At 45.9% G+C, this 23772-nt stretch overlaps 1 protein-coding gene across 4 annotated transcripts in view; it reads right to left on the reverse strand.

Moving 5' to 3' along the window:
- The window catches only part of LOC141133431 (venom factor-like), a 681995-nt gene that overhangs the window by 293885 nt on the left and 364338 nt on the right, over positions 1-23772 (reverse strand). For all 4 annotated transcript variants that reach the window (XM_073622818.1, XM_073622817.1, XM_073622816.1 and 1 more), the window contains 2 exons: positions 22216-22314; positions 19842-19992 (listed from right to left, as the gene is read on the reverse strand). In XM_073622818.1, coding sequence (XP_073478919.1) covers positions 19842-19992; positions 22216-22314 — 250 coding nt within the window. The remainder of the gene's footprint in view (positions 1-19841; positions 19993-22215; positions 22315-23772) is intronic.

The following is a 23772-nucleotide window of genomic DNA, read 5'->3' on the forward strand; positions in this document are numbered from 1 at the left end:
AATGAAAAGCAATGTCTTATGCTACCTGGCTATCTTCATTGTAATGTATGGAACAGTTGCTTGTTAATTACCAATAAAATATTTGAAAGAGAAAAACCAAAGTTAAAGTGCTGGAGGTGAGGGCAGAGGATGCAGAGAATCGCAACCGAAGGAACAACTTGCGGATCTTGGGGCTTCTGGAGGGAGCAGAAGGTACGGACCCCACCGCGTTTGCTGAACGTCTCTTGCAACAATTACTCCCCTCGGCAAGGTTTTCGCCATTCTTCACCGTGGAAAGAGCGCATCGCATACCCTTCACCAAAGGCCCACAAGGTGCGCCACCTCGCACCTTCATCTTTAAAATTACTTCACTTTCGTGATCGTGACCTGGTGATGAAGGAGGCGAGGGCACAGGGAGAACTCAGTTTTGAAAATGCCAAACTCCTGATCTTTCCAGATTATTCGCTGGAAACGCAGAAACAACGGAAATCCTTCGACGCAGTGAGAGCCAGACTTCAAGCCAAGCATATTAAATACAGCATGCTGTTTCCGGCAACATTGCGAGTGGAAGATGGTGAATCGGTGCGGTTCTTCAATTCTCCTGAGGATGCCTCCAGGTGGATCGACACGCTACCTCGCAGATAAGTTTCACCACACAAGAAAAATCTGTTTATTTCTAGTTATATGTGCCATGGCCGACCGGTGATTTAAAGACGTGCCTCTTGTTTAATGGCCTGATCATCATTTTTGACCCAGTCGGTTCCCACTGTGATTTACACTAATGTGCCTTATGGTAGACGGGAGCTCGGGGGTCCACTGGCCTCCTAAATGTCTATTGGTTTCCTGAGATGTTTAACAGGAGGAATGGGAGAGGATTGTCTCTATGCGCATCCATCCTCCCCCCCTCCTCCTCCCTCATTTTCCCCGATAATGTCGGTCATGGCCAAGAAACAATATCTGTTCCTGCAACGTTGAAGTTTAAGTTTACACCCCCGACTGCTGCCGGGAGACTGCACCCACTTATTATGATCCGATCTCCAGCAGAGGACTGGATGTTCTTCATCATCTGACTGCTGCACTGTGGTTGCTGTTCCGCTCACGATACCCCATTACAGGCGTGTTCGCCTTGGTTCTGAGTTGGGATCCTGAGCCTCCCCGAGGTTTGGGACGGGGCTGGCGGGGTGGGGGGGCTTAGTTGGGAAAGTTTTGTTATACTTTGTTGATTTACTGTTTTTTTTACAAGCGATGTACTTATGTTTGTCACAGGAAGCGCCAGGTGCCGGGTCCTGACCTTATCAAGGGCCCGGGCCTTGCACCTGTTTCTCTATGGTGATATATGGATAGAAAATATGTTCTCGAGTATAGATGGCTGATTGTACCCTAATTTCATGGAACACCAGGGGTTTGAATTCCTCTGTTAAAAGATCACTGGTATTTCAATTCCTCAAAACATACCACCCACAAATATGCATACTACAAGAGACCTATCTGATGGGAAGTAAACTGTTGAGTCTGAGACGACCCTGGGTGGGACACCAATACCACTCCACGTATACTAACTACTCCAGGGGGGTTAGCATTTTAGTGCACAAGTCCACACCGTTTAGATTGCTGGCGCTGGAGCTTGACCCCGACGGTCGATTTGTAATCTTACATGCCATTGTGGACAGATTAGAGTTGGTGGTGGTGGGACTATACCTACCCCCCCGGCCTCTATACGGGGACTTAACCAAATTATCTCTAAAATAGCTGCCTTTGGTATGGCTAATGTGGTAATACTGGGCGATTTTAATCTGGTCCCGGACCCTACAATGGACAGACTCACATCGGGGACGGGCTCACCATCAGAGCTGTCCTCATGGGCTGAGGCGTCTAACTTGACTGATGTGTGGAGGTGGCGTCATCCTTCTCGACGCGCCTACATTTGTCACTCAGCTTCCCACAAGACCCTGTCACGGATAGACCTTGCCTATGTGGGGGGGGGTCTGTCTTGCCCATGGTCCAGGACATCAAAATACTCCCCTGTGGCATATCCGACCACGCTCCGCTCGCTTTTAAACTTTGTGTATCTAATGCCCCGGGGGAGAATCTTTGGAGGTTGTCCAGATTCTGGTTGAACGACACTAGAGTATCTGAACCCTATAGATCCGAGGCGATACATTATTGGAGAGACTTAGACCAATCAGTGACTATGACCACATCCTGGGACGCATTTAAGGCCTTCACTAGGGGCAGCTTTCAAGCACATATCCGAAAGATCCGGAAGGATATGAGGAAAGAAACACAGACAGCCGAGGGGAGGGTAGCAGCATTGGAGGTGGCATATTCCACAACGGGATCCCCTGAGACATATTCAGATTTTCAGGCAGCGTTGAGAGACGTTCTTTTACTACGCATGGCGGCCACAAAAAACAAATTCTTACACCAGTCACAACGAATTTTCGAACATGGAGAAAAACAGGCAGTATGCTGGCATGGCTGGCGAGGGAAAGCTCCTCCCCGGTGACCATCTCAACTATTTCCGATTCAGGACGATTCGGGACGATTTTGACTGATCCCACGGATATTAACAATAAATTTGCTTCATTCTATCGGGACCTCTACGGTTCTCGGATGGGATGTTCGGATGAGGAACTAAATGGGTACCTCGATGGGGTGGAGCTCCCTTGCCTGACATCCACCTTTAGGGAGGCATTAGATGGCCCGATCCAATTAGAAGAAATCCAACGAGCAGTAGCCTTCTTGCAACATGGTAAGACCCCAGGTCCTGATGGAATTCCAGCCGAATTCTATAAAACATACGCTGAAGAAATTCTCCCATCGTTTCGGTTAATGCTCCAGAAAGCCACGGAGAGGGCCTCATTACCCCCAACTATGGCTGAAGCGGTCATTGTGGTCATTCTTAAGCCTGGCAAGCCCCCTGATCAGTGCACCTCATATCGGCCAATATCACTCCTCAACGTTGACGACAAGCTACTGGCAAAAGTGCTGGCTAGACGGTTGAACACGGTGATCACGGCACTGGTCCATCCAGACCAGTCTGGATTTATGCCAGGCAGGGGGACCAATATAAATATCAGACGTCTTCTTACACATCTCTCTAGGGCGGACGGGGACGGTTCGAAGGTGGTGGCCTCTCTTGACGCCGAGAAGGCTTTTGACTCGGAGTGGAGGTACCTCTGGGCTGTCCTGTGCAAATTTGGATTTGGCCCTCGCTTCATTAGCTGGGTGCAGATGCTATACCATAATCCCTCAGCACGCATACGAACAAACAACTCACTGTCCTTATCCTTTCCTTTATCTAGGGGTACCAGGCAGGGCTGTCTGCTTTCTCCTGGACTGTTTGCATTGGCTATGGAACCCATGGCTGCTCGTGTTAGAGCCTCCCCCTTGATACAGGGCATTCAGGTGGGAGTAGTGATAGACAAAATATCCCTTTATGCTGATGATACCTTACTTTTTCTTAAAGACATATCCTCCCTCTCACCAGCACTTCAAATAATTGATGAGTTCGGCATTTTCTCGGGCATTAGGATAAATTGGGGAAAAAAAAAAAAAAAAAAATCGATAATTTTCTCATTAAATCTATCCAATCAAAACTCACCGACAGGTACCCCCCTAAACTGGACACCTGAATTTATATACTTGGGGGTAAGGGTTAGAGCTCCACTGCCCACATATTTTGAATTGAATCTTCAGCCATTACTAAAAAATCTTTCCCAAAAATGTATAACATAGAAAACCCTCCCCCTCTCTCCAGTGGGAAGGGTAAATTTAATTAAAATGATATACTTGCCCAAATTTTTATACTTTTTTCGAAATTCTCCCCTGATTCCCCCATCTTCATTTTTTGTTAAATTGAAAGGTATAATGTCTTCCTTTATTTGGAACAGAAGGCCCCTGAGATTGGCCATGTCTACCCTCCAGCTGCCCATTACTCAAGGGGGTCTGTCCTTACCGGACTTCCAGGTATACTTCTGGGCGGCCGTCCTGGTGACGGTTAGGTGGTGGTTCTCTCAACCACGCGATAACCCGGCAGTGACCCTGGAAGCCGCCATCATGGGGTCCTACTCATCTCTTAGCAATGTGGTGTTCAGAGGGATAAAATCCCACCCTGGCATTACGGATCTGATGAACACCACCAGGCATAGTTTTAACAATCCAGAGAGGTTCTCCCCGCACATTCCCTTGTGGGGCAACCCTAGATTGCCACATTTGAAGTCGGTCCCAGACCCTCAAGTCTGGGCAAAAAAGGGAATTGTTAAGCTAAAACACATTGTGCTGGGGGGTAAATTAAGAACTTTCTCTGATCTCAAAAATGCTTATTCATTACCAGGTTGGATGCTGTTTAGATATCATCAACTCCGACATGCCTACAGGAAGCAGTTTCCATCTCTCCTCCAGTTAGAATCAGTGGAGGGATTACTTACATCTAAAATCATAGATAGACCACTATCTACTCTGTACTTTCATTTGTCCATACCCCCTGCAAAGAAACTTGGAAAAAACTCTGGTCAAGTGGAAGGCAGATATTCCTGACTTATCAGAGGAGGAATGGGAATCGTGTGTATCCTCCTTTGTGATAAATACGATATCGGCCAGAGAGATTTATGCAGGTCAAGTTTCTCCACAGGGCCTATTACACCCCAAAATGTCTGACAATTATGACACCTGACAGTCCAGTGGCCTGCGCCAGGTGTGGTCTGGAGTCTGCCTCCTTTCTTCATATGGTGTGGTCTTGTCCTCGCCTCAGAGACTATTAGACAGAAATAGCTAACACTCTCAGCCAGGTTACCTCCTTAGATGTGGGAGCTCATCCCAAGGCAATGCTATTGAATATTTCAGCCCCAATATTAGAGGTAAACATACCAAATTATTTGAGTTATGCTACGTTCTATGCCCGAAAAGAAATATTTCTCCATTGGAAGGATGCATTACCCCCTAGAGTATCTTCATGGCGCCTAGCAATGAATTCTATACTCCCACTATATAAACTCACGTATCTTAATCGTAACTGCCCCAAGAAATTTGATAAGATATGGTCGGGATGGATAGATGCATGGGGTGCTGAGGTTGTGAATGATGTCCAGGTTGACGCAGAGATACCAGCCATATGATTATACAACATGATTGAGTTCTCTTTAAAAACTTCACCTAGTGTACATGTTTAGTTAAAATATTGAGGTATTGCGATTCCTTCCTTGCCTCCCCCTCCTGCCCCCCTCCCCCCATCTTCTCAGTATCCTTAATCCGCCCCCCCCCTCCCCCTTCCCCCAGTCCCTCCCACAGTACCTCCTTGATTGATTGTTTTAATATGTCACCTCTACACCAATACTTTGCTGCAATGTCATGTATTGCTCTCATACTTCTTTATGTTGTCTATATGAGGAAATTAATCATCTATCTTGTGACTATATGTATACTGATATCATATTTAAATGTGCCTATGCATCGCTTGTAATGTTTAAATCTTGAATAAAAAAATGTTTTCTTGTAAAAAAAACTAACTTGTAGTTTTAGCTGAACGCTGTGAGGAGGACGCACTACACTAACTTGTAGCTTTAGCTGAACACTGTGCAGAGGTCTCACTATACTAACTTGTAGTTTTAGCTGAACACTGAGCAGGATGCACTACACTAACTTGTAGCTTTAGCTGAACACTGTGCAGTGGTCTCACTACACTAACTTGTAGTTTTAGCTGAACACTGTGCAGTGGTCTCACTACACTAACTTGTAGTTTTAGCTGAACACTGTGAGCAGGACGCACTACACTAACTTGTAGTTTTAGCTGAACACTGTGCAGAGGTTACACTAAACTAACTTGTAGCTTTAACTGAACACTGTGAGGAGGACGCACTACACTAATGGGGCGTACACACGGTCAGACTTTTCACCTGCAAAAGTCCGACAGACGCCGCCGGACCAAATCCGGCGGACAATCCGACCGTGTGTGGTCTCCATCGGACTTCCGACGGACCGTTTCAGCTGGAAATCCGACGTGCTTTAGATTTGAACTTGCTTCAAATCTTTACGTCGTAACTCCGCCGGACTCAGTTCCTGACGGAAAGCCCGTTCGTCTGTATGCTGGTCTGACGGACCAGATACGACGGAGGAGCAGGTTACTGCATTTCGCGCTCGCTGCAATAGGAAAAACAAATTTTAAGTCTGGTATGGAACTTTAAGGGGAACCCCCTACGCCGAAAAACCGGCGTGGGGGTCCCCCCAAAATCCATACCAGACCCCAATCCGAGCACGCAGCCTGGCCGGTCAGGAAAGGGGGTGGGGACGAGCGAGCGCCCCCTCCTGAACCATACCAGGCCACATGCCCTCAACATGGGGGGGTGCTTTGGGGGAGGGGGCGCCTTGCGGTGCCCCTCCACCACAAAGCACCTTGTCCCCATGTTGATGAGGACAAAGGCCTCTTCCCGACAACCCTGGCCATTGGTTGTCGGGGTCTGCGGGCTTATCGGAATCCGGGAGCCCCCTATAATAAGAGGGCCCCCAGATCCCGGCCCCCCCACCCTATGTGAATGAGTATGGGGTACCCATTCACCCAGGGAAAAAGTGTAAATAAAACACTACACAGGTTTTTAAAATACTTTATTAAACAGCTCTGGGGGGGGGGGGGGGAAATCTTCCTCCGGCTTCGGGGGTCCCTCCGGTTCATCTTCTCCCGGCGTCCGGTTGGTTCTCCGCTCTCTTCTCCCGGTGTTCCAGTTCTTCAGCCGGCTCCTCCGCTGTCTTCAGGTAGCTCTATTGCCAGCGGAGGTCCGGACTTCTTGTCTTCTCTTCTCCAGATGTTGACACAACGCTCTCTCCGGCCTCTTCTCCCGGTGTTCCAGGTCTTTGGCCGGCCCCTCCGCTGTCTTCAGGTAGCTCTCTTGCCAGCAGAGGTCCGGACTTCTGGGCTTCTTGTCTTCTCTTCTCTTCCCCAGATGTTGACATGACGCTCTCTCCGGCTGGACTGGTCTCTGAGGGCTCCGTTGTGACTTATATAGGCGGAGACCCCGCCCCCATATGATGTCACAGTCCCTGGGCATGCTGGGACTGTGATGTTTTTCAATAAAAGATTCCTGTTTGAACTTACATACAGCCTGCCTGGTGTTTGTTCTGAGCTACACAACTGGATTAGAACGGCACATAGCTGTTGTTCTAGTCCCGGAGCATCGGATGACCGAACCATCAGATGTTGTGATCTGCAATCTGATTCTATAGCCACAGAGGAGTGTCAGGAGAGTGGAACCGAGCAAGCAGGGGCTCGTTACAAAAATAAAAAGGGGAGTGGGAATAGGACCCAAGGTGTCCTTACCTTCATTGAAGGAAAAAGGAACAAACTGCGGTTTAACCTGATATAACTTTATTAGGACAATTAGTAGAAAAACATTTTAATCATTAAAAGGAAAGCATAAACAATAGGAGATTACATAAGGTAAAAACTGACAACGTTGTCACTTAAAAACGCCCATGAGCTCAGCCATATCCCAGTCATCCACACGTGTCAATCATCTCAAGTCATTAAGTGTGACTTAATATATAATGCTTACATGTGTTTAGGTGAGGTGTGTTCCGGGAAACCTTGGTAGCACAAGTCGGTACCCGTATTGTGCTTAACCATGGACCTCCAGACTCCCTATATGCCTATAGAGCTGCTGCATTAAGTCTTTACAATGTTGAAGAAAGCATTGGTTATCGCAGACAAAAAAAATGCAATTCTGGCTAGAAAGTATTCCTAATAGTTAGTGAACAGGACAGGCTTGATTTCTGGATGTAGCACTGTCAATCATAGAGATAATATATGAAAAAAAAAAAAAAAAAAAATGCAGCACGCTGTGATGCAAGCATGCGACTTGAGTCAAGGAGAAACAATAGATCCACAACAAGCCTGTTAGTCATTCAGCACCATGTTTCCATGAAGCATTAAAGATAGCACCGCATATAGTTTGGATTGGAAAATATAGTCAGTTGAGTCAAAACACAGAGCCTCCAAAAATTAAAAAAAAAAAAAATGTTTAGGCTGTGATTGTTTGCTGGATATATCAGTTGAAAAGAGACTCACTGTTTAGATGATATTAGATTGGTCCTCAATTGCAGCGACAAGGTGGTGAATCCAGAGTCCTTTGCAGGGGTACACAGGGGTGCAGGATGCGAATCTCTGTATTCCTAGTCCTGGTGATACGCACAGGATGTTATCCACTCAAAACCAGCATGGGGCCGCCTGGCCATTTACTTCCAGTTTTCAGTTGTTTGTGGATTTCCAGTTTGCAGAGATAGGATGAGGGCTAAAGAGTGATGAAAAGCCCAAGTTGGCTATCGGCAGAGAGCATGTGTAGGCACACACACTGACATGTTTCACCCACTTGTGATGTGGGTTTCTTCAGGGTGAAGTGTTTGCATGGACAGAATCCTTTTGTAGGCAGAGTGACACTCAGTGAATTAATTCCTGTTACATCACTTCCTGCCTAGACATGGTCATCTTAACCCCATAGGGGAATTCAGACTGCTGTAAGGAAAAAGTGTTTTCACACCACTGCCATCTTGTGGCATTATATGACTATTGCAGTTCATAGTATATAATCATTGATGTATAAGGTAAAATCGCCATTCACAAGTTGACATTATATGCTTTAATCACATCTATTAAATTCAATAGTAGTTATATTAAGATGTGAATGTAAAGCTAAATACAGATAGATACATTTGTACAAACTGAGGCTTAGTATGATATTTTGACAATCGATCAATTCAGTGGAGATCAACTTACGGAGTCAGGAATACCTGTAAATTCAGCTCTGTGTTTAATCCATTCAGCGCGAGCGTCCCCAGCCAAAAAATCCACTCCTTTTCTTTTTGAAGAAGTATCAGGTCGAAGTCACCTCTTCTTACTGGGAGTTTTAAGGCATAGAACCCCTTAATTTTGAGTCCGTTTGTTTCCCTATTGTGATATTTTGAAAAGTGTTGGGGTATCGTCACCTGGGGAATGAATACTTGAGAGATGTTCCCCTATACGGACCTTTAAAGGATGCTTTGTTTTGCCTATATACAGTTTATGGCAGGGACATTTCAGCATATGCATTACTCGTGTAGTATTGCAGTTAATGAAATGTTTAATTTGATACACCTTTCTTCCTGTTGCATCTGTAAATGAGTCAGATCTATCTACAAATATGGCATTTTCCACAAGCATACATCCCTCGCAATGGAGGCAGGTCCATGAGCCAATTGCGTGGATTGGGTCTAGTATATTCAGATCTGACGAGTTCATCAGTCAGATTTTTGGCTCTTCTTGCTACCATGAAGGGTTTAGGGCCAACTATAGAAGCCATCTGGGGAGCTCGAGTCAGTACGTGCCAATGTTTAGTTAAGATCGTTCGCACATCTTCCCACTGTGTACCAAACGTGGTGATGATTTTCACTTGATCAGAAAGGCTCTTGTTGGCATCTTGGTCATTCTTTGGTATGAGCAGTTCTTTCCAGTTAATTGCGGATGCTCGTTTTCTTGAGTTCTTTAAAGATCTATGCGGGTAACCCCTTTCTCTAAATCTTTTATAGAGTTTCTTTGATTCAGCCTGATAGTCTTGATCCAGTGAGCAGTTGCGTTTAATTCTCAGAAACTGCCCTGTTGGTATACCTCTGACCAAAGACTTAGGATGATGGCTGCTTGCCTCAAGAAGGGTGTTTGCTGCTGTTGCTTTACGAAACATTTTCGTGGACAGATGGTCTCCATCATCCCTTATTAGGAAGTCCAGAAAAGAAATTTCTTTCAGCGACAGAGGGGAAGAAGCCACTCCCTCTGCTGATGAATCAATAAAAATGTATTTAAACTACGTAAAAAGCTTACAATAAAACAACTAAATAGGAAATGGGACATTCTATCTCTAGAATCCTATATTGCTAAAGGTTTAATTCCCCGAGGGTTACGTGAGCGTGTCATTCCAGCAGAACATCTATATAATGAACGTTTTTTAACTAAATGGAAACAGGAATGTATTGATCATGGTGTGTCCGTAATTAAACTCATAGTGGAGGAGGAAAAACGACAGGCTTCTGAGCTACAATCACAAAATCTAATTGTAACTGCCACACCCTTTGAGTTGTGGACCTGTGTACACTAATGACCTCTATTGAGAAAGCCCAATCAGAGGGCGATATGCGTGTAGAGGGGAAGAGCCAAGCCCGTGAGGTCACACAGCCACAGTGGTGAGCAGGATTATAGAGAGCTGGTTTTAACTGAATATCTTGTAAGTGTTTTTTAATTGGGGCATTTTACTAAATGTTGCAAACGGAGAGCACTATGTATCCTCCATTTATTGCTGCATGAATGTGGAGCCATATCATATCAGGAATACTGAGTAATAACGCTGGTGTGGAGGAAGGAGAAAAGTAGGGATGAGCTTCGTGTTCGAGTCGAACCCATGTTCGACTCGAACATCGGCTGTTCGATCGTTCGTCGAATTGCGAACGATATGGGCCGTTCGCGCCAAATTCGTGTGGCGCGTCACAGCCCATAATTCACTGCGGCATCGCAGTGCATTGCTTGCTGATGATTGGCCAAGCATGCACTATGACCCGCATGCTTGGCCAATCACAGCGCCGCCTTAACAGAGAGCCATAATTGGCCAAAGCCAAGGAGGCTTTGGCCAATTATGGCTCAGGGGATTTAGTACACGCCCCACACTATATAAGGCCGCCTGCACGGCGGCCCTCTGCAGTGTGTTCCGGTGTGCTTAGAGAGAGAGAGAGACAGTGTCATTTCATTTGAGTTAGCTAGATTAGGCAGGACAGTCAGTCAGTTAGCTGCACTTAAAGTGTATTGTGTATATATATATGCATCCCAGGTGTTGCATACATATATATATATATACACTGTATTCAGTTTAGCTAGATCCATTCCTGTTATCTTCTAGACTATTTACATTTAGTGCAGTGCGTCCTGCTCACAGTGTTCAGCTAGATCCGTTCCTGTTATATTCCTACTGACAGGCAGGCTTGTCTTGTTACAGTATTTTGAAGAAAATTACTGGTGTTCTTTTGATCCTATTAGTGCCACAGTCAGGCAGCTAGACTATTTACATTTAGTGCAGTGCGTCCTGCTCACAGTGTTCAGCTAGATCCGTTCCTGTTATCTTCTTACTGACAGGCAGGCTTGTCTTGTTACAGTATTTTAAAGAAAATTACTGGTGTTCTTTTGATCCTATTAGTACCACAGTCAGGCAGCTAGACTATTTACAGTTAGTGCAGTGCGTCCTGCCCACAGTGTTCTGCTAAACCTACAAGTAAGTGGGGTGCGTCCTGCTCACAGTGTTCAGCTAAACCTACAAGTTAGTGGGGTGCGTCCACCTCACAGTGTTCAGCTAAACCTACAAGCTAGTGGGGTGCGTCCTGCTCACAGTGTTCAGCTAGATCCATTTCTGTTATCTTCTTACTGACAGGCAGGCTTGTCTTGTTACAGTAAATACAGCTACCTGAAGAAAATTGCTGGTGTTCTTTTGATCCTATTAGTACCACAGTCAGGCAGCTAGACTATTTACAGTTAGTGCAGTGCGTCCTGCTCACAGTGTTCTGCTAAACCTACAAGTTAGTGGGGTGCGTGCTGCTCACAGTGTTCAGCTAAACCTACAAGTTAGTGGGGTGCGTCCACCTCACAGTGTTTAGCTAAACCTACAAGCTAGTGTGGTGCGTCCTGCGCACAGTGTTCAGCTAGATCCGTTTCTGTTATCTTCTTACTGACAGGCAGGCTTGTCTTGTTACAGTAAATACAGCTACCTGAAGAAAATTGCTGATGTTCTTTTGATCCTATTAGTACCACAGTCAGGCAGCTAGACTATTTACAGTTAGTGCAGTGCGTCCTGCTCACAGTGTTCTGCTAAACCTACAAGTTAGTGGGGTGCGTGCTGCTCACAGTGTTCAGCAAAACCTACAAGTTAGTGGGGTGCGTCCACCTCACAGTGTTCAGCTAAACCTACAAGCTAGTGGGGTGCGTCCTGCTCACAGTGTTCAGCTAGATCTGTTCCTGTTATCTTCTTACTGACAGGCAGGCTTGTCTTGTTACAGTATTTTAAAGAAGATTGCTTGTGTTCTTTTGATCCTATTAGTACCACAGTCAGGCAGCTAGACTATTTACAGTTAGTGCAGTGCGTCCTGCTCACAGCGTTCTGCTAAACCTACTAGTGGGGTGCGTCCTGCTCACAGTGTTCAGCTAAACCTACAAGTTAGTGGGGTGCGTCCACCTCACAGTGTTCAGCTAAACCTACAAGCTAGTGGGGTGCGTCCTGCTCACAGTGTTCAGCTAGATCCGTTCCTGTTATCTTCTTACTGACAGGCAGGCTTGTCTTGTTACAGTATTTTAAAGAAAATTACTGATGTTCTTTTGATCCTATTAGTACCACAGTCAGGCAGCTAGACTATTTACAGTTAGTGCAGTGCGTCCTGCTCACAGTGTTCTGCTAAACCTACAAGTTAGTGGGGTGCGTCCTGCTCACAGTGTTCAGCTAAACCTACAAGTTAGTGGGGTGCGTCCACCTCACAGTGTTCAGCTAAACCTACAAGCTAGTGGGGTGCGTCCTGCTCACAGTGTTCAGCTAGATCCGTTTCTGTTATCTTCTTACTGACAGGCCGGCTTGTCTTGTTACAGTAAATACAGCTACCTGAAGAAAATTGCTGGTGTTCTTTTGATCCTATTAGTACCACAGTCAGGCAGCTAGACTATTTACAGTTAGTGCAGTGCGTCCTGCTCACAGTGTTCTGCTAAACCTACAAGTTGGTGGGGTGCGTCCTGCTCACAGTGTTCAGCTAAACCTACAAGTTAGTGGGGTGCGTCCACCTCACAGTGTTCAGCTAAACCTACAAGCTAGTGGGGTGCGTCCTGCTCACAGTGTTCAGCTAGATCCGTTCCTGTTATCTTCTTACTGACAGGCAGGCTTGTCTTGTTACAGTATTTTAAAGAAAATTGCTGGTGTTCTTTTGATCCTATTAGTACCACAGTCAGGCAGCTAGACTATTTACAGTTAGTGCAGTGCGTCTTGCTCACAGTGTTCAGCCAAAGCTACCTGTAGAAGGTTGGTGGTGTTCTCATACTACAGGCAGGCAGTTGATTTTGCTAGCTGCAGTATCAGTATATATATATATATATATATATATATATATATATATATATATATATATATATATCCCAGCTTAGTGCAGCTACAGGCCATTAGTATGTCTGGAAGGCCAAGAAGGAGAGGCAGACAGTCACAAGCCAATAAGAGAGGGCAAGCAGGCTCTGTGTCTAGTGCTGGTCGTGGAGACGGTGCATCCTCATCAGCACGTGGCCATGGGACACGCTTGGCCTTTTTTTCGGCAGCTGGCCATGTTGAGCCGCAACATGCGGAAGACTTGGTCGAGTGGATGACCAAGCCGTCCTCATCCTCCTCATCCTCTCTCACCCATGCCCAGAGTACTTTGTCTGGCAAAGCAGCGGCCTCTTCCCTCGGCTCAATGTCATCAGTGACTCCTTCCCTAGCCCCACCATGTCCTCCTGAGGAGTCCCTCGAACTGTTTGACCACAGTGTTGGGTACATGCTCCAGGAGGATGCCCAGCGTTTGGAAGGCTCTGATGATGATACTGAGCTCGATGAAGGCAGTAACACGAGCACGGACAGAGGGGGTGCCCAAGAAGGACGGCAATCTGGCAGTCATGCTCCCCCTGCTGCAGCATACTGCCAGGTTTGCTCCAGTGATGAGGAGGGAGGGGATGATGAGGTCACTGACTCAACGTGGGTGCCTGATAGGAGAGAGGAGGAGGAGGAGGAGGAGGAGGAGGAGGAGGCGGCACATCACCAACGAGGCAGGATGCCCTCCAGGGGCCAGCCTAAGGGCAGCACATTGACTGCATCACACCCCAAAGCTCCACATGTGCAGGGCGCTGCAGTCTCTGCGCGTTATTCAAAAAGTTCTTTGGTGTGGGCCTTTTTTGAGACGAGTGCATCAGATCGCACCGCTGCTATTTGCAACATATGTCTCAAGCGTATCTCGCGTGGCCAAAACATCTCCCGCTTGGGTACCACATGCTTGACCAGACATATGTTGACCTGCCATGCAGTTCGTTGGCAAGCGTATCTAAAAGACCCACACCAAAGAACAAAGAGGACCTCTGCTTGCTCCTCATCAGCTGAGATTTCCAACCCCACTAGACCTTCAGTCCTCTCTGAGACCTGCACTGAGAGGAATGAAGGTGTAGAATTAGGTGTGTCACAGCCACGTACTTGTGGGCAATCTGATTTTGGTACACCGACGTCAGATTGTACCAGGCAAATTTCCCTGCCCCAGCTGCTGCACCGCCGAAAGAAGTTTGCTCCCAGCCATCCACATGCCCAGCGGTTGAATGCTAGCTTGGCAAAATTTCTAGCACTTCAACTGCTGCCTTTTCAGTTGGTAGACTCTACCCCCTTCCGTGAGTTTGTGGAATGTGCAGTTCCTCAGTGGCAGGTACCCAAACGCCACTTTTTCTCACGGAAGGCGATTCCGGCTCTCTACCAGCATGTGGAAGGCAATGTCCATGCCTCGCTGGACAGGGCGGTCAGCGGTAAGGTGCATATTACCGCTGACTCATGGTCCAGCAGGCATGGACAGGGACGTTACCTAAGTTTCATGGCGCATTGGGTGACTCTGCTGGCAGCTGGGAAGGATGCAGGACAAGGTGCAGTAATGTTGGAGGTTGTTCCGCCACCACGCCTCCAAAATGCTAATGATTGTGACACACCTCTCTCCTCCACCCCCTCCTCTTCTTCTTCCTCCATGGCCTCTTCCTCGGAACCAGCGGTGCTCCGTAGTCGTTCAAGGGGCTACGCAAGTACGCAGGCCAAAAGATGCCATGCGGTGCTTGAGCTGGTGTGCTTGGGGGACAGGAGCCACACTGGGGCAGAGGTTCTGTCAGCTCTGCAGGGGCAGGTTCAGAGGTGGTTGACGCCACGCCAACTTAAGGCAGGAATGGTGGTTTGCGACAATGGCACCAACCTCCTCTCTGCCCTCCGACAGGGACAAATGACCCATGTGCCCTGTTTGGCTCACGTCCTTAACTTGGTGGTGCAGCGGTTCTTGGGCAGGTACCCGGGCTTACAGGATGTCCTGAGGCAGGCCAGGAAAGTCTGTGTGCATTTCCGCCGGTCATATAATGCCAGTGCTCGGCTGACGGACCTCCAAAAGGAGTTTAACCTGCCCAAGAACCGCCTAATCTGTGACATGCCCACCAGGTGGAACTCAACGTTGGCCATGCTGCAGCGGCTGCACACGCAGCAGAGGGCCATCAATGAGTACCTGTGTGACTATGGCACCAGGACAGGGTCAGGGGAGCTTGGTTTTTTTTCCCCACGCCAGTGGGCCATGATCAGGGATGCATGCACTGTCCTGTCACCATTTGAGGAGGCCACGAGGATGGTGAGCACTGACAGTGCATGCATCAGTGACACTGTCCCCCTTGTCCACCTGTTGGAGCACACGCTGCGTGGAATAATGGACAGGGCACTTGAGGCAGAACAGAGGCAGGAAGAGGAGGACTTCCTTAGCTCTCAAGGCCCCCTTTATCCAGACAGTGTTCCTGCGTGCCCGCCGATCACACAGGAAGAGGACGAGGAGGAAGAGGAGGAGGAGGAGGAGGAAGATTGTGTCAGTATGGAGGTGGAGCCTGGCATCAGCAGCAGTCTTTAAGGGATCAGTCCCAAGAAACACATGGACTTGTACGTGGCTGGGAGGAGGTGGCTGTGGACCATGTCTTCCTTAGTGACCCAGAGGACTCCGGACCGAATGCCTCAGCAAACCTACGCTGCATGGCCTCCCTGATCCTGCAAAGCCTGCGTAAGGATCCTCGTATTCGTGGTATCAAGGAGAAGGACCAATACTGGCTGGCAACCCTCCTTGATCCACGTTACAAGGGTAAGGTTGCGGACCTTATCTTGCCATCGCAGAGGGAGCAGAGGATGAAACATCTTCGGGAGGCCTTGCAGAAAGGTCTGTGCAACGCGTTCCCAGAGACTGGGAGGTTACAAACTCCTGTTTCTGGACAACGTGTTGCTGAGGCTTCGGTCAGTCAAAGAAGGAGCGGTGGAGAAGGTGGCCGTCTGACCGATGCGTTCAGACAATTTTTTGGTCCGCAGCCCCAAGGTATGATCGGTTCCAGCAACCATCGCCAGCGTCTGTTTTACATGGTGCAGGATCAGACTTGGACACCTTTCCCACCGAAAATCCTCTGGGTTACTGGGTCTTGAGGATGGATCACTGGCCAGAGCTTGCACAGTATGCAATTGAGCTACTGGCCTGTCCTGCATCCAGCGTTCTTTCGGAACGCACATTCAGTGCTGCTGGAGGCGTGGTAACCAATCACAGGGTGCGTCTGTCCACTGACTCGGTCGATCGACTGACCTTCATAAAAATGAATGAGTCTTGGATCACCACCAGCTACCAAGCACCTGATGCTGATGTAACTGAATAGTTTTTTTTGAAATCTCAGATCCCTTCAAAGACTGCCTATGCTGATGCTGAGTGACTATTCCTGAGTAATTATCCTCTTCCTCCTCAATCATCACGCTGGTAGCTTGTAAGAGCATTTTTGGTTCTGGGCGCCACCACCAGTGCCTAAGGCACAATTTTTCAGCCCCTGTTTAACAGGGGCGTGTAATTACGATTTTTGATGTAATACTTTGCAGCAGGGCTCGTTCCTGCATTCCAACTAGAGTGTCTGTGAGGGGTTGCAGTGTTGTGGCACCAGCACCAGTGCCTAAGGCCTAATTTTTCAGCTCCTGTTCAACAGGGGCATGTAATTACAATTCTTGATCTAATATTTCACAGCAGAGCCCTGTGAGGGCTTACAGTGTTGTGGCCACAGCAACACCTAAGGCCCAAATTTCTGCTGAGTATATAGGGCAGGACCCTACTTTCAAACAACTAACTTACAAACGACTCCTACTTGCAAACGGAAGGAGACAACAGGAAGTGAGAATAAATCTACCCCTAGGAAGGGAAATTCTCTCCTGTAAGAGTTAATATGGGAAAAACATTTCTCCTTTCCACTGATGCTTTCCAATCCATTGGGACAAAAAGTGAGGTGAAATCTTCTGAAGAGGAGGAAAGACAGCAAAACAAATGTCACAGGGGTGATAACCCTTCCCTATGTTTTCCAAAAAGCTTAAAAAAGATTTTTTGGCTGGAGCTAAACACGTTAAAAATGTACCCGTTCAAAATTACAAAGAGATTCTACTTAACAACAAACCTACAGCCTGTATACTGCTGTTCAGAGTATATAGGGCCTGGTGGCCCCACACCTTTCCTTATTTTAATTTGGGTGCGGGGTTCCCCTTAATATCCATACAAGACCCAAAGGGCCTGGTAATGGACTGGGGGGTACCCATGCCGTTTGTCTCACTGATTTTCATCCATATTGCCGGGACCCGACATTACATTAAACCCGCAAGCAGTTTTAAATGAGATTTTTTCCTTTAAAAATGACATTTGGTGCAGGGACTGTTCTAAACACGGGAAACACGCGTCACTTTACAGGCATACTATAGACACCCCCCAGGTACGATATTTAAAGGAATATTTCACTTTTTTTTTTACTTTAAGCATCATTAAAATCACTGCTCCCGAAAAAACGGCCGTTTTTAAAAGTTTTTTTTGCATTGATACATGTCCCCTGGGGTAGGACCCGGGTCCCCAAACCCTTTTTAGGACAATACCATGCAAATTAGCCTTTAAAATGAGCACTTTCTGATTTCGAACGTTCGAGTCCCATAGACGTCAATGGGGTTCTAACGTTCGTGCGAACTTTCGGTCCGTTCGCAGGTTCTGGTGCGAACCGAACCGGGGGGTGTTCGGCTCATCCCTAGAGAAAAGCAATGGGGCAGTATATATGAGAGATCTTTCATGCGATCCCCCTGGGAGTCTACTGATTGGAAGATAGTCGGATGTGGAAGAGATGAGACCATAGCTGAAAGAAAAAAAAATTTTTGTGTCTTTTTGACTCATATATGAGCCTGTCAGACGTCTTTGGCTCAGGAGAGCCTGCTGAATATCCACATCATCCGGTGAACGTTGAATCTCCCTGAGACACCTGGTCTGTCTTTAGTACCAGTTTGGGATTCAGAGCCACCTGCCTGTTTTGGGATAGAGGCCCTGACCGGGTTTGAGGTCACAAGCTTTTCTTGCTTGCTGTTTGGTAAGCTTGCATTTCTTATGGTGTTCACTTTGTGGATGCGGTGGTGGATTTGTCACGGAATCATTTCAATTATATTTATGAACTTCAACACTTTTTGAACATTTTTTTGAATATTTATTGAATATTATTTATTGAATATTTTATTTAATTTCTATTGAATACCTTAAGCTATTATTTAGTAGGTATTGATCTTATATCAATACATATCCTCACAATTAGGGTTATTCACACAATTGATATTTACTAATGTCCATTATTGATAATAATCATTTATTATCAACACTTGGGATTTTTATTTATTCATTTATTCTTCTTTTTTTCAATCTTAGCGCTGTTATTGTTTTCTAACTCTCAATATCAGATCCAAAGAGCTGTCACTATCAGTGAAGCAAGCCATCATTAGGCTGAAAAACAAAACAAACCCATCAGAGAGATAGCAAAAACATTAGGTGTGGCCAAATCAACTGTTTGGAACATCCTTAAAAAGAAAGAATGCACCAGTGAGCTCAGCAACACCAAAAGACCCGGAAGACCACGGAAAACAACTGTGGCGGATGACCAAAGAATTCTTTCCCTGTGGAAGAAAACACCCTTCACAACAGTTGGCCAGATCAAGAACACTCTCCAGGAGGTAGGTGCATGTCAAAGTCAAAAATCAAGAGAAGACTTCATCAGAGTGAATACAGAGGGTTCACCACAAGATGTAAATCATTGGTGAGCCTCAAAAACAGGAAGGCCAGATTAGAGTTTGCCAAACAACATCTAAAAAAGCCTTCACAGTTCTGGAACAACATCCTATGGACAGATGAGATCAAGATCAACTTGTACCAGAGTGATGGGAAGAGAAGAGTATGGAGAAGGAAAGGAACTGCTCATGATCCAAAGTATACCACCTCATCAGTGAAGCATGGTGGTGGTAGTGTCATGACGTGGGCATGTATGGCTGCCAATGGAACTGGTTCTCTTGTATTTATTGATGATGTGACTGCTGACAAAAGCAGCAGGATGAATTCTGAAGTGTTTCGGGCAATATTATCTGCTTATATTCAGCAAAATGCTTCAGAACTCATTGGACGGCGCTTCACAGTGCAGATGGACAATGACCCGAAGCATACTGCAAAAGCAACCAAAGAGTTTAAGGGAAAGAAGTGGAATGTTATGCAATGGCCAAGTCAATCACCTGACCTGAATCCGATTGAGCATGCATTTCACTTGCTGAAGACAAAACTGAAGGCAAAATGCCCCAAGAACAAGCAAGAACTGAAGACAGTTACAGCAGAGGCCTGGCAGAGCATCACCAAGAATGAAACCCAGCGTCTGGTGATGTCTATGCGTTCCAGACTTCAGGCTGTAATTGACTGCAAAGGATTTGCAACCAAGTATTAAAAAGTGAAAGTTTGATGGATGATTGTTAATCTGTCCCATTACTCTTGGTTCCTTAAAAAGTGGAAGGCACATATACAAACTGTAATTCCTACACCATTCACCTGATTTGGATGTAAATACCCTCAAATTAAAGCTGAAAGTCTGCTGTTAAAGCACATTTTGTTTGTTTTATTTCAAATCCATTGTGGTGGTGTATAGAGCCAAATAGATTATAATTGTGACGATGTCCCAATATTTATGGACCTGACTGTTTGTACAAGATTATGTGACATGCTATATGTCTCTGTACCTTTTGACACAGACATCAATTTTGATGTATTGTTGATGGATCCAGCCTTTGCAAGGGCGTATGTGGCAATTGCAACAGAATATGGTTTTTCCAGATTTGGATACTGGCTCAGCAGGAAGCTGGCTGCATCTTTAATTCCAAGCCTTAGGCTCTATGAAAAAAAAAGGAAAGGAAAAGTAAAGGGTTAATGAAGTTGAGCTCAAGATGCTAGGGCATAGTTGCAGGAAATGAGGAGGGTACAATGGTTCCTGAGCCCATGAGATTCCTTGCCTCTCAACTGTTATTCCTCCTTTAATTTCCCCTGTGTGTTCACATTCCATACTAAATAAAGAAGCAGATGTATTGTTATGCTGTATGGAATTTAGGAAAGCACTTTATACTATAGATCTTTTTATACCCAATACTTTATTTATTATGGTTAGAATAAAAAAAAGTTTAACCACTTCAATACTGGGCACTTTCCTCCCTTCCTGCCCAGACCAATTTTCAGCTTCCTGTGCTGTTGCATTTTGAATGACAATTGCGTGGACATGCAACACTGCACCCAAACATTTTTATTTTATTTTTTCCCACAAATAGAGCTTTGTTTTGGTGGTATTTGATCACCACTGTTTTTTTTTGCGTTACAAATAAAAAAAGACCGAAATTTTCAAAAAATAAAAAGTTTTTCTTTGTTTCTGCTACAAAACTTTGAAATAATTACGTTTTCTCCTTCACTTATGGGCACTGATGAGGCTGCACTGATGAGGCAGTACTGATTGGCACTGATGAGGTGGCACTTATATGCAGCACTGATAGGCACTGATAGGTGGCACTGATATGCAGCACTGATGGACACTGAAAGGTGGCACTGGTGGGCACTGATGGGCAGCCCTGATAGATGGCACTGTTAGGCAGCAATGATCAGGAGGCACTGGCAGGCTTCACTGATGGGCACTGAGTGCCATCCCTATTGGGCATTGATTGGCATCCCTGGTGGTCCTAGGTGGGCATCCTCAATGGGTCTGCACTGATAATCAATACACTGATTATCAGCACAGACCCACACTGTCAGGAGAGCAGCCAATTGGCTCTCCTCTGCTCGCGCCTGTCAGTGCGAGTGGAGGAAAAGTCGATAAACTGATCTTCCCATTTACACTGTGATCAGCTGTGATTGGACACAGCTGATCATGTGGTAAAGAGCCTGCATCAGAGGCTCTTTACCTTTGGAGATGCAGTGTGTCAGACTGACACATTACACCAACGATTGCCATGCTGCGTGCCCCCGCGGGCACGCGCTAGCAGCCTATACTGCTGGACGTCATATGACGCCCATTTAGGATAACCACTTTTCAGCCGTCATTCTGCATACGGCAGGCGGGAAGTGGTTAAAATATATATTTTTTACAGGTAACCTTGAAATGGGGATTTTGCATTCTTGTTTTTGGCCAGCAGTTGAATCATTAGGGTCACGGGTTTTGCTGTCCATCCTTATCTGCTTTGCTGAAAACTTTGTTGTATACAGAGCTCAATAGCACAGGCCGACAATGCATCCACAATGGATGTATGTACAGTCTGTGCCTAGGTAATAAGACAAATATAAGGATGAAAGCTGGAGACCATGTACCTTTAAAAACAGGTCAGCAGTAGCAGACCTCTGTGTTTCTGTCTCACAGGTTTTTTTTAAAGGTACAGGTGTTATTTGATCCTGTCTGTAATACCTAGAGTATAACTGACTAATAGTAATCACTATACTCTCAAAACCCTTTCCATACACTGAACCCCCCCTCCCCCATTCCAGTCTACTGACTCATTAGGTAGTTGAGCCAGAATTAGAATGACATCCCCAGAGCTTGAATCATTAAATAAAAAACATAGTATTGGAAACTTTCATATTGCTGTTGTCAGAAGTGCCTTTTGCTACATTAGAAACTGTGTCTCCATCTAAGGCTACATTTAAACAGATGCCCAGAAGCGGATAGTTTGCCGCTTCTGGGGGCAGCAACATTCAGTGCCATTGCCATACGTGAACTGGTTGATTAGCTGCGGCCAGTTGGTGTGCGACCAGAACTACACAGAAACGTGACCCTGGGCACACTCTGTCTGCGTTCAGGGTTCGCTGGAGGCCTAAATACAATTTTTGTTGGCGGCACTCATTCTGAAAAAGTTCAGTGTAGGAGAAGGGCAGACAGAACAGAACCCTTTGGAATAACATTTGAATAATGGTTGAAAAGGATCTTTAGATGTTACACCTATGCTTCCTACTGAGTACTCTGTATAGATAAATGGATACTAGTTATGTCTTCTAAAGTGTAATATCCTTTCCAGATGCTGGATTCTCATTCAATGTCAGTTGTGAGTTGAACAGTGTCAGTTGTATGGCTAGTTTACTTACATTCACATGTGCATTGCAGGCCTCCTCACTCTCCAACATTGCAATCAGGACAAAGGCTGTGAGAGCAACATCTGATTCTTTGGATCCTTTAAATCCACCCTATGAGAGGAAAGAGAGGAAGAATATATGAAAAGCCATGTTGGAGCCTTGCATTTTTCACTGGCCGGTAATGAGGAACACAGATCTTAGTCTAGGACAGTGTTGACGAACCTTGGCACCAAAGATGTTTTGGAACTACATTTCCCATGATGCTCAACTACACTGTAGAGTGCATGAGCATCATCGAAAATGTAGTTCCAAAACATCTGGGGTGCCAAAGTTCGCCATCACAGGTCTAGGATCTTCGCCAATATATAATGTTGAATATTGGATTGGGTATAAATAATTAAAAGCAGTTCAAGATACTTCTTCCAAAGCAATAAATTAAGAAGAACATCCCTTTTCCATAATTAGGCCAGGACTAGGTTGGACTTTAACATTAAAGTGTATGTCAAGCCAAAATAAAAATAAAAATGAACTGGACTGATTCTTTAACCACTTAAGGACCGCCTCACGCCGATGTACGTTGGCAAGGCGGCACGGGCAGGCAAAATCACGTACATGCAGGTGATTTGCCTCCCGCGGGTGGGGGGTCCGATTGGACCCCCCCCGGTGCCCGAGGTGGTCCTGTTTTGTTCCCCGGCGATCGGAGGTGAGGGGGAGGCCATCCGTTCGTGGCCCCCCCTCGCGATCGCCGCCGGCCAATGGGAACATTCCTTTGCTGCTGTATGCTAAACAGCAGCAAAGGAAATGATTTCATCTCTCCTCGGCTCGGTATTTTCCGTTCCGGCGCCGAGGAGAGAAGACTGAAATGTAAGTGCACCAACACTACACACACAGTAGAACATGCCAGGCACACAAACACCCCGATCCCCCCCCGATCGCCCCCCGACCCCCCCCCCCAATCACCCCCCCCTGTCACAAACAAACACCAAGCAGGTTTTTTTTTTTTCTGATTACTGCATTGGTGTCAGTTTGTGACAGTTACAGTGTTAGGACAGTTAGGGTTAGCCCCCTGTAGGTCTAGGGTACCCCCCTAACCCCCCCTAATAAAGTTTTAACCCCTTGATCACCCCCCTCACCAGTGTCACTAAGCGATCATTTTTCTGATCGCTGTATTAGTGTCGCTGGTGATGCTAGTTAGGGACGTAAATATTTAGGTTCGCCATCAGCGTTTTATAGCGTCAGGGACCCCCATATACTACCTAATAAATGTTTTAACCCCTTGATTGCAGTGGCGTCTCCAGCTTTCATATTTAGGGGGGGCACATGGGTGGACAGGGACAAAAATAGGGGGGCTATATAAATTGCAAATATATATATATCTATAGATATAGATATATATATATATCTATATCTAGATATATATCTATATATCTATAGATATATCTATATATCTATAGATATATAGATATATATCTATATCTAGATCTAGATATATATCTAGATCTAGATATAGATATATATCTAGATATAGATATATAGATATCTATATAGGTCTCTCTATCTATCTATATA

Source organism: Aquarana catesbeiana, linkage group LG03, assembly GCF_042186555.1.
Source record: "Aquarana catesbeiana isolate 2022-GZ linkage group LG03, ASM4218655v1, whole genome shotgun sequence".
In the NCBI taxonomy this organism is placed as follows: Eukaryota; Metazoa; Chordata; class Amphibia; order Anura; family Ranidae; genus Aquarana; species Aquarana catesbeiana.